The sequence below is a fragment of the Zea mays genome, chromosome 3 (assembly GCF_902167145.1).
Source record: "Zea mays cultivar B73 chromosome 3, Zm-B73-REFERENCE-NAM-5.0, whole genome shotgun sequence".
Lineage (NCBI taxonomy): Eukaryota > Viridiplantae > Streptophyta > Magnoliopsida > Poales > Poaceae > Zea > Zea mays.
Window position 1 is genome coordinate 13,226,870 of NC_050098.1, and position 11,347 is coordinate 13,238,216.

Sequence of the window (11,347 nt, forward strand, 5' to 3'; positions counted from 1 at the left end):
CGTGGTGGCCGCCTAGCGGGGTGGCGGCTGGCCGTCGAGGCCTCGAGGAGGGTGGGGGTGGGGACTGAGGTTGTGGGCTTGTGGCTAGACCTAGACGGGTTGCCGCCTTGCCTTGCTAGATTGGGGATTTGGGGAGGCTAAACGGTTAGGAGATGAGCGGGCCGCGACGGGACTTGGGCTGGCTGTGGTCCGTGAAATGGTTCTAAACTCCAGTGACCCCACATGTCAGGTTACTTTAACGGATATTCGTGTATTCGGGTATGGATACTGATTTTTCGTACCCGTTTTAAAAATATTCATGGATATCAAATGCTACCCGTATCCGTATCCACGGGTACATGCTTCTATCCAAAACCGTGTCTAACGAGGTTTTTATCTGCGGGTACGTGGATAAATCACATCCATTGCTATCCCTATAACTGACCCTTTTTTCAAAATTGTTGGTGGATAAATTAATCTTGTGTGCGTGTTAGATAAAACACAAGGGTTATAGACAGATACGAAGAGAAACAGTTTTTATATTCACGGAACCAGCTATGAAAGGAGTGAATGAAAAAAATGGATGCGAGAAATTTTGGTTTAATAATATATTTTTAATGTTAACACCGTGCATGGCATATTTAAGTAGCCGTTTAGTTCGAATTAATAGCTAAATGTTTGACGAGCATAAAGCTTAAGCATTCGCCAACCGGGTGGTAGCCTGGTAGGTATGGTGGCGACCACGACCAGTAGGATATTAGAATGCACTCCACCCTGACGAGACCTTCTAAAATCTTTATGGCACTTTTCCTTTATTCTTGGTGCTCAGATTGCATCCTTTAATCATCACCATTCACCATAGACAAGTTAACAAGTCAAGCTGATCGAGACGCTCGCGCCAGAGGCTTCTTCCAAAGCAGGGAGAAGAGAAGAGAAGAGAAGAGGGAGCGAGCTATGGGGTTCGGCATGGTGTCCCTCATCGACGGTTTCTTCCGGCGCGCGCTCACGTCCGCCGGCCTCCGCCCAGGCTCCGCCGCCGTGGACGCCGACACCACCATCCACTTCTGGGCGCACCCCTCCCTCCTCCAGGCCCAGGCCCAGCCCTCCTCCGCGGCTCCGCGGCCGGTGGTGGTGCTGATCCACGGGTTCGGGCCGGACCCGACGTGGCAGTGGGCGGCGCAGGCGGGCCCGCTGTCGCGCCACTTCGACCTGCTGGTGCCGGCGCTGCTCTTCTTCGGCGCGTCCGCCACGCGCGCCCCCGCGCGGTCCGACGCGTTCCAGGCCGCCGCGCTCGCCGCGCTGCTCGCGGGCGGCGGCCACGTCCCGGGCCTCGGCGGCCGGACCGTGCACCTCGTGGGCGCCAACTACGGCGGCCTGGTGGCGTACCACCTCGCCCGGGAGCTGGAGCAGCGAGGCGTCCGCGTCGGGAAGGTGGCGCTGTGCGACGCGGACGCGTGCTGGGGCGCCGAGGACGACCGCGCGCTGGCGGGTCGGAGCGGCGCGGCGGACGTGGTGGACCTGCTGGCGCCTGGCGACACCGCCGCGGTGCGGCGGAGGTGGATGATGACTGATGAGCGCCTACCGCCCCTTCAAACACATCCCCAAGTGCTTCCTCCGCGACCTCTTTCAGGTACGGCGTACGGTAGTATACGCGTACGTACGAATTGGGCCCATCGGACACGAATTCACGGTCGTGGCCTAGGTTTGGTGGGCTGGGGCCCAGGATACATTACACTACATATATCTAAATCTAAGTATCTGGCCCACAGATCAAGCTTAGACGGTACGTTTAGATTAACAACGTTAGCTGAGCTCAATCATTGTCCAGCAGGATGGTAGGTCAATAGGATTACAAGTGGGTGACACTCCACCGTCCACTCCATTTTACTGCCTCACTTTATTCCCAATTTAAATTTGAGCGACGTTCTAACGAACTGTCAGCAAACCTTCTTAAAAAAGCATCGCTATCAGAGCATCCACCGGACCCACGAAACCTGCTAGGTCTCGTAAAGCATACTTGTAGTCCGCCAGCATGAATGCATGATGCAAGCATCACTGTCAACAGCATTCCCTGCATGCACATTTTTTTTAGTTATTACTACTTACTACCACCCGTGACCCGTCCATGCCTAATCAATTATTTAGGGGCAGTTCATTTTACTTGTTCTCTAGTTGAGTGCTCTTAACTTCATCAATCAAGTTTACATAATGTATATATTGATTAGCACCAACAATAATGTCAAATAAATGTGTCACGCGTATTTCCTATATTCTAAATTATAATATATTTTAGGTTTTATTAGATATATTATCTCTAGTAAAAACTACAAACTAAATAGACCAAAAACACCTTTTAATTTGGAACGCAACAAGTACACCATAAAATTAATTTAATGGCATAAATATTTGGTGCATTTTATATAGCTTAATTAGGTTAAAATTAGGGAAATTAAACTTACAACGAAACTAAACTACTCACTTTGTTCTAAAATAGTTACCGTTCTCGTTTTTCCATGCATGCATGAATCAGGTTTTTTTTTCTTTGATTAAATATGTATATATAAATTATTTATATTTATAGTACACAATAAAGTATCATTGGATAGATCTTTGAATCTATTTTGTAATAAACTTATTTGGAGATATAAATGTTGCTGATATTTTCTCTAAATCTAGTTAAGCTTGAAAAACTTGAACGGTGCAAATATCATAGCAGCATCAACTATTTGAGAACGAATTGATGAGTACCTACATTTTATATAACTTAGGACGTACTGTGTATTTCCTAATTTTTAAGCCATTCCAGTTCAATTAAGAGTTAAAACATCTCGAGTTTGATTAAATCTATATAATAAAATAATATCATAAATGTACGTAGAAACACTTCGCGGACAACAGGGAGGAGAAGGTGGCGCTAGTCAAAGGGATCACTGCCAAAGAAGGCTTCGAGCTGACTCCTCTACCTCAGGTCGATCGATCTCGCCTGCTAGATTTCATCGTGCAGCTACTACCAACACAAAAGCGCTCATACATGTGCACATCTTCTCAATTTGCTGCAGGAGGTGTTCATCATCTGGGGTGAGTTCGACCAGATCTACCCGGTCGAGAAAGCACACAAGATGGGAGGGTAGGTTTTATTTGTGGTTTAATTTCAGTCCAATTAATCTTCAGTAATCACACGGCTTAAGTAACCCGTGTGTGTGTATGCAGGAAGCTCGGGGAGAAGGCGACGGTGAAGGTGATCCCGGGCTGCCGGGCACGGGACACCTGCCGCAGCAACAGGACATCAAGCTCTTCAACCGCGTCTCCTCGACTTCCTGCTGCAGCCTGCTGCTGCTTCCACCTCCAATGGCAGCGCTGCCGCCAAGTAGCTCGGGTTCTTTTCTTGGTTCTCCACTTGTATTGTATCCCGCGTGGCACGAGCTTGCTGTTGTGTTATTGTGTATATAAAATTCTCTGCAGCTGGGTTTTATTCCGCCTCTTCGTTTTCTATCCAGCTGGTTTGGAAATAGAGACAGTGCACATTGTTGTGTTTAGCAAGATGTGAAATAAATGATGAGGCATTGTTTTTCTTTAAAGTCGGGTATTTTGGATTCATGTCGCAAATGTTTTTTTCAATGACAAGAACGGAATTGTGCAGTTTTTTTATAGAATTAGTTGTGTTTGGACCTCTACAGAAATCTATATATCTTATTAACTCATAGTTTCATTAAAAGTTATTCTCCACGTACAAGCCTTCCACAAGGGTAGTCGTAATTATGATACTCTCTCCGTTCATATGAATTAGTTATTTGGGTTTGTCCTAAGTCAAACACTATCAATGTTGACTGGTTATGCGGGATGTTTCATAAAATTTTAGTAAAGTTATTATAGATTCATCATGACTTGAACTACTATAATATGTAATCCTTTTAGTTTAAAATAATTTAATTTTATATATTGTTGGTCACAATTTAAATAATTTGACCTAGGGAAAATCTAAAATGACTAAATTATATGGACAGAGGGAATACATATCTATTCACACAAGTAATTCACGTCACCAAGCCACATGACCCATTAACATGAATTTGTGTCTATATATGTTGAGATCCTATAGCAACCTGTAGGGTGTGCTTTTAGTTTTATTAAAATATCTCTTATAATCTTATATCTCATTGTGGGTCAGTTTGTTTGAGATTGTAATCTCAAGCAAACAGGTCCTAAGTCCATCTCAATTCTCAACATATATACAAGTTATCCATCAGCACCACACTTGCTTAATAGCTTATGCAATTATGACGCATATGCAATCTATCCACATCGGCAAGCCATATACTAACATAAATTTATTTCCATATCAGTGTACCACACATTCCACTAAAATATATTCGAGAACCTTCAACGTGTGAGGTATGTTTCTAGCTTTATTAAAAAAAAGCGGATACAAAGAGTTATAACTAAAGCTTAAGAAACAAAAAAGACAACAATTGGCATTACAATAAGTTTTGAAAAAAAATCCAAATTACTCTCATCAGCTATGGACGATATTCATGTAACCCCTAAGCTATTTTTCGTTCAATTTACCCCTCTGTACGTTTACGTTGGTTCAATCCCAATCTTCTGGATCCATAAAACATAACTCTACATTTAAGTTGGTTCAATCCCAATCTTCTTGATCCATGGAACATAACTCTGGCAAGGCGGAGGAGCAGAGTTATAAAAATAATAGTTTGCAAGTCTCATCTCACAATAAAAGTGTAAGTGTGATGGAGAAAGGGAAAGGAATTGTCGAGGAACATTATTATTTTAAGGGGATGGAGTTCAGCAAAAAAAATTGGAAGGCAATGAACGGGCTCAGATCACTAACAATGAAGATGATGAGGAAAGTGACTTGTTGGGTGATGGTATGTACAAAGTTGGTGCTAGGGTTGGTGGCTCCGTTCCTCAAGCAATGTGGAATACACAAAATGCAAGTGGGGATGAAACAATTAAAAAGATGTTACTTCAAAAAAATGGGGGTAAAAGTTTTGTTGCCATTGAGGAATTGGCAAAGTTTGATCATAAAGATGAAAACAACAAGAATGAACCTATCATTGGTACTCAAGATAGCGGGATGGTTAATTCATCTCAAGGTATTGATGAAGATGGGATGGACTATTGCCGGGATTGATAAAGTTGAATATGTGAAGGTTCAACCTGTTGTTGTTAATGTGAAAAGTCGGAATCCTGAAAGAAGGGAGAGCGAGCGGCTCAAGAAAGATATAGGAATTAGAATCGAGGAGAAGAACAAAAGGATGGCGATCAAAAGGAACATTGAAAGTAACCCTAAAGCTCTCAACAATTTTCAAGTTTAAATACTAAAGATATTGTTATGTTATCTAAGAGAATGGGGTGAAAATTGAGGAAAGAACTTTGAAACTATTGACATGATTAAGGAAATGGAAAAAAGCTCGATATTGTTTGGCCCAGAAAAAAAAAACCATGAACAAAAAGAAAAAAGGGAAACCGAAAAGGTTGTTGATGTTGATAGCGGAAAAAATAATGAGATATGTTCTCAGGATAAGGTATCTGAACCAGATAATTTCATCCAATCTCGAAAAAAGAGAGTGAATAAAAATGGGATCCAAGTTCCTCCTTTACTTAAGGTTCAGGAAAATCGTGCCCTTAAACTAAAAAATGGCAAAGGGAAAAACCCTGTCAAAGGAGAAAATAAAATAAACAAAAAGGGTGAATATGCTCAATGAAAGGCCTTGTATGGGATTGTAGAGGTCCGACAAATAAGGGGGTGTTTGCTTATGTGAGAAACCTTATCTCTCAATATAAATTTTTCTTTCGTTGGGCTACAAGAAACTATGATTGAAGATGGCTTAGCAAAATAGAGTTTCAAGATATTCTGCGGGAGGCTGCAGCTGCTGGTCCAGGCTGCTAATGTTGGTCTAAAAATGACATTTTTGTGAAGCCTAATCCCTATTCCCTACATAAACATACAACAATTGTAATTAAACACGATTTGCCTCCATGATGCACATGTTATATAGCTGAAACGAAGCAAACTATTGGATACCCTAAAAATGACATTGCATTGTGTTTCTACAATTGTACATGCAGAAGTCGTTGGAGGGCCGAAGGCAGAAGGTTGAGCTCATCAAAGGGATGACCACCGCAGCAGAGGGCTTCCAGCTTTCCTCCTTTGCCTCGGTCTTCACAAGAGTTAAGTTAACGCATAACTTCCATCACAAGACAAAGCAGCGTGAGTCAAAATTCTATCCAACTTAAGACCATGTTTGAAGGAATCTACAACATCGAAATAGTCTTGCTCAATCCACCATGGCAGTGACAGATGCCTTGATGTTTCGAAGTTAGAAAAGATTATCTATCTTAGGATGAAACTAAAACAACCAGCAGTTGGATGCCCACTATTTCAATTCATTGTCACATACCTTCAGTTCACTGTCACGTACCAATGGTAATAAATTTGAATAGATCAGCATTACTTTTTAAGTGTAATATCTAAATACGGTTAAATTTAGATAAACATGATTTAACGTTATTGATTACTCATAACATTATAAATATACGAACCAAACGACTGTAATGCACACTTGCAGGAAGCTGGGAGAGAAGGCCACGTGGAAGGTGATTCCCAACTCAGGGCACCTGCCGTCGCCTCGCAGGAGGAACCCAAGCTCTTCAACCGCGTCCTCCTCGAGCAGAGCTCCTGCTGATGCCACCCGTCTCCAACGGCAGCTAGCTAGCGCCACCGGCCCACCGCTGTAACCGACAAATACAGTAGCCTTTCTGGTCCGACGCCCATGCATATGTCTAGATATTTCAAATCACAAAAACGTTTTGGCCTTTTGCTATTACACCTAAATATACCATATGCCTAGATATATAACAAAATCAATATATGTAAAAAAAAAGTCAATACGTCTTATAAATAGAGTTTGCTCTCCGTTCAGCAACCACAGCCGTCCATAGATGAGATGCTGGAAACCAAACAATTATTCCGTCGCCGAAATTTGATCCCTCAAGGGAAAGTAATAAGGTTCTGTCAGGATTCAGAAATCTCTGTTATGCATCGCGGACCTAGTACAAGAAACTTCCAGAAAGCTGGACTCCTACTTTTGCATGAGCTACCCGCCCCGGCTAGAAGAACTGAAAACTGGAGCAGTTGAAGGGGAGCAACCGAACAATAGAATGAAAAAACTGACAGAAGGGTTACAACAACAACTACGACAGATGGTAGGAAAGGAGCAGACTGGATGCACGAGCGGCATCTCTTCTTTCTGAAGAACCCCGTAGGGTTCCCAGCTTCTTTTCCTGCTTTATTCTGTGAGGAGGAAATGTGGTCGCAGGCGTTCTGATCTGGTGAACCTGCATGCACTTGTGGTAGATGGGCAGGGCCTTTGGTCAGCTGTACAAAGGTGGCGGTGGCGGTGACTGGTGAGGATGAACACGAACACACACGGTGTGCTGTAGGGCTGAGGTGGTGTCATCGTTCATCGGCGGCGTGTTTCCAGGAAAGCGTCGTCAGGAGACGTCCCGTAGTCCCCCGTTGGAGCCGAGGCATTCTAGAGGATTAGCGTAGAAGTAGTCCTCTTCCTTGGGCTGCCCTGGGACGACCTTTCTTTCCGCAGGCTGGCCCGTGCGGCTCCTGTGTGCCTCCTTCACTGCGTCCGAGAATTCGTCCCAGGATAGAGCGCCCCCTTGGAAAAGGTCCAACAGCTCGACGAGCTTCTTTCTGTCCAAGACGATGGTCTTGCGGAAATCCATATACCTGAGAATAGATCAGCAATGACGTTTACAGCCATCGCAGAACTTGTTTAGGCAGAGAGTTTTCTTCCCGCGGATAATTCAAAACTAGCATAAAGCTATACTTCTACCGACTAGTAGTGACGATTAATGCACAGTACGATAAATAGACGGGAAAAGCTCCGATCGGAATCAGACCTGCGGTGGCCTTCGACAACCCTTGCCATATTTCCGTCGTAGCTGGGAATGAAAATGTCGCTTGCTAGAGAGACCATGTAATCCAGCGCTGCCATCTGGGTCGAATGGTTCTGGAACGGCCGCAGTTCATCGGGAGATAAAATCTTCTCCTTCCTTACCTGATACAGAACAGAACTGAGCATGTAAGCATCCAGGTCAAAGGTCTTCAGAACGAATATAAAAATGATAGAAAAGGTGCTCACTAGTTTAGGGTACGCAGCCTTGAGCACGGCCAGGCGCCTTTCACCGCCATAGATTTCACCGGAAGCAATGTATATCAGAGTGTCCTTTGTGAACCCTAGAGCTTTAAGCACTAGAGTGATCTCCTCTGGTGTGAGGGGACAGAGTCCTTGGAGCCTCTTCACTTCCGAATCGATCTCTTTCTCTTTCCACCATGGATAAGCATATCTATAGTACACACATGATTAGTTTATGCCTAGTGAGGCATCAGAGTAGCACGAAGAATAAGTAGCGCACAAACCTCATCTTAGTGAGCTCCTCAGTTTCTTTACCAGAGCAGCCATGTGTGCAGCCTGAAAAGGAGAGCATGTCCATTTCGTAGCGCAAGTGAAGCACAACAAACTGCCCACTTCGTCTCTGGAGAGTGGAGATGAGCTTTCTGCCAAGGGCCTCGATCTGTGGTGTGAATCTCAGAGCCTCAAAGTTCACTCGGCAACGCAGCATCTGCAGCTGAATCGGAAGGCCATTGTTTGCAAGGCGGGCGTCTGATTTATCGAAATGAATTACCTTGTGCTTCCTCGCAAGAGGTAATATCTGCAAAATGTGTGTTTTCAGATCACTTGCCATCACACTCTCGATGCTGCTAGATGCAGCCTACACTTTGTGGAACGAAAGGTCTAAGGTTACCCGCTTTAGGTAGTATGTTTCATTCGACCAGCTGACAGGAGGCATCGAGTACAGTCTCTTCTTAGTTCTTAACTGTAGTTTCAAAGGAAGCTCTTTAACTATCATCAGCTCATCTCTCAAGGAATTAATGAAGTGGTCCACGTCGAAAATATCTCCAAAATCACTGCAAAATGAAAACAACATACTAATTCACAACGAGCAGAAAACAATAGACGCAACTCCTGTTTAGTAGCATTTCTATGCCCACAAATCCTAGTTTGTTCTGGCTCTGTTTGGATCCTTGGAATTGAATTTCATTCTAATAATCACAATTTAGACATAGATCAATTGAAATAATAGGATTTTATACAAAATATATTTGTATACTACTGTTGGTCACATGAGAAAGATATTTATGTGTTACATTTCTACTATAGAGAAATAAGCCGAAGAGCGTGTCATAAGTTGCAGAGTAGAAACATGGACTAGTGATACATAAAATCAATTTTCACTCCCTCACTCTATGAATTTTGGATAGGCTTATATCTAAATTTTGGAAAGGGGTGGAATGTCAAATTCCAACCAAATAACCTACTATATTAAGTGAATTCCAATTCTTTCAAAATTAAGGGATCCAAAAGGCCCCTAAGAGGAATGCAGTTCATAACACACAGGATCATATGCCATGTTTAACTGGTTTCCCGAAGCAAAAGGTAAACAGCCGATTGGAGATGTAAAATATTGATCCAGTGGGAAATCATACCTTGGGTCAGCCCAAAAAGACCTTTTATCCAGTTCAGGGACCACAAGCGTTAGATTTAGATGGCGTGCTATAGTCACCATGTCACATATCTGCAGCATACCATTTCATATAAAGTTCAGACAGAATGAAAAACGAACAGCAGCACTGGTGCGCAGCATGAAACCGGGTGACAAACCAGCACGAAGTTGAGGTACGAACCCCGGCTCGCATTTGATTGAGGCCACCATTGCAAGTCACTAGTAGGTAGCCATTGCTTTTGTAAATTCCTGTAGACAGTAAGAGCACGGCCAAATCAGCTCTAGTGCCAACAGGAACAGGAGGGCTGAGACAACATGATATTTTGCCAATTGGCATCTTGAAGGAAGCGGCCCGTGTCTTAAGGAAGAGAACCATACATACTCAATCTCCCGTGTACCGAACGAAGAAGTCCCCTAATCACTGCATGGTATGGTATGACTAACAGAGGTTCTTCTAAGCATCGGGATAAGCTCTAAATAAAGCGTAAGCGAGATGGGGATGAAGACGTGAAGCTACATTTTTGTCAAGTTCGCAATCACAACGACGCTCCCTTTTGACCTACCAAAGAATAGAACATATACTATTCCTTGCCATATGAAGCAAGGAATCGCGATTTCAGAGCGCCTGTACCGCAGGTGAGACCCGTGATCCCCAAACGGGCGGAAAAAAAAAGTCGCCCCGAAACCGCTAATTTGAGCCCAGGATCGAGGCGGATCGTCCGGGGAATGCGGCCACGCAACCGCCCGCATTCGACCCGGCCTCCGCCCAAATCCGTTGGGGGCGAGCGAGCTTTTCGCCCTAGATCACCCGCTACGAAGGAAGGCTTAGGCCACTCACTCTTGGGTACGAGCGCCGGCGGCGACAGCCTCGCCGCTAGGCTGTCCTCGCCGGCGAGCGCGGCGAGGCCGGACGCGGCGGCAGCGCCGCCCTTCCCGCCGCAGTCGGCGAGGACCCGCGGGCGGAACAGCCCGGCGATGGAGGCCACCTGCACGACCGCCGTCCACAGGACGGCGCTGGCCGCCGCCCGCATGGCCCACCGCCACGCCCGCCTCCGCCGGGCCCCGCCCCCGCCGCCGCCGACGGCCACCATCCCTGGCGGCCGCGGCCTCCGCCCACCTACCTCCCAATTAGTACCGCCCCCCTGGCTGCTGCTACCAGCAGCAGGAGGAGGAAGAGGGGGCAGGCAGTGGAAAGGGGACGGAGAGCGACCGAGCAGAGAGTGGGAACTTGGAAGGGTTGGTGAGGAGGGGAAGCGACGGTGTTTATGCGAAGGGGGCCGCCGTCCCGATCAGCGAAGCTTTTGGGCGATGAGCGAGTAGTTTAATGCGGAATCGGCATCGGGCGTCGCGGTGGGGGCTGGACTGGACTTCTCTGCCCGCTGCCAGGAGGAAGAAGAAACCGAGGAGTGAGACGTGCTGCGGGTGCGGGGCGGGAGGCCGGAGGCGTCTGCGTCTGCGTCTGCGTCTGCGTCTGCGTGCGTGCGGCGGTAGGCACGACGTGGGCATTTAGCACAAGCACCCCGCCTCATAGACAGGGTGGGTGGTAAGTCGAAAGTCGTTAGCTTCGCCGCGCCCTCAAACACGGCGATTAATCAGCTAATTTATCAGTTGGCTCCTCTGCCATTATTGAGGAGCGAAAGGTACGTCCAGGCCTCTAACTCCATATTGCTCATAAAACATCTCTAAGGCCCCGTTTGTTTCATTGGAATTGAATTCCATTTTAATAATTATAATTTAGATAAAATTAATTAAGTTTATATATTTATAT

At 45.5% G+C, this 11,347-nt stretch overlaps 1 protein-coding gene and 1 pseudogene across 3 annotated transcripts; one reads left to right on the top strand and one right to left on the bottom strand.

Moving 5' to 3' along the window:
- The first annotated feature begins 777 nt into the window (after positions 1 to 777).
- Positions 778 to 3,617, top strand: LOC100285186 (uncharacterized; annotated as a pseudogene). Its single transcript, NR_159735.1, has 4 exons — positions 778 to 1,609; positions 2,858 to 2,947; positions 3,039 to 3,106; positions 3,190 to 3,617. The product of NR_159735.1 is annotated as an uncharacterized protein (transcript).
- Positions 3,618 to 6,907: 3,290 nt separating this feature from the next.
- On the bottom strand, positions 6,908 to 11,035 carry LOC103649706 (uncharacterized protein). Of its 2 annotated transcripts, none has more exons than XM_008675441.3 (8): positions 9,958 to 9,974; positions 9,738 to 9,828; positions 9,563 to 9,651; positions 8,821 to 8,983; positions 8,435 to 8,727; positions 8,157 to 8,361; positions 7,915 to 8,072; positions 6,908 to 7,741 (listed from the first exon to the last, which is right to left on the bottom strand). In XM_008675441.3, coding segments are annotated over exons 1-8 (1,248 nt in total). In that variant the 5' UTR covers positions 9,960 to 9,974; the 3' UTR covers positions 6,908 to 7,494. The 2 variants fall into 2 exon arrangements, with proteins under 2 accessions (XP_008673663.1, NP_001317456.1); NM_001330527.1 differs by lacking the exon at positions 9,958 to 9,974 and adding an exon at positions 10,418 to 11,035 and having other exon boundaries at positions 7,459 to 7,741; positions 9,761 to 9,828.
- Between the last annotated feature and the right edge of the window lie 312 nt (positions 11,036 to 11,347).

What these genes read in the sequence shown, in the direction of transcription:
- LOC103649706 (NM_001330527.1), bottom strand. Translation starts at nt 10,670, where the DNA reads ATGGTGGCCGTCGGCGGCGGCGGGGGCGGGGCCCGGCGGAGGCGGGCG. An exon ending in TCAATCAAATGCGAGCCGGG is followed by an intron (nt 9,652 to 9,760) that starts GTTCGTACCTCA and finishes GGTATGCTGCAG; the next exon opens with ATATGTGACATGGTGACTAT. An exon ending in GTTGTCGAAGGCCACCGCAG is followed by an intron (nt 7,742 to 7,914) that starts GTCTGATTCCGA and finishes ATCTATTCTCAG; the next exon opens with GTATATGGATTTCCGCAAGA.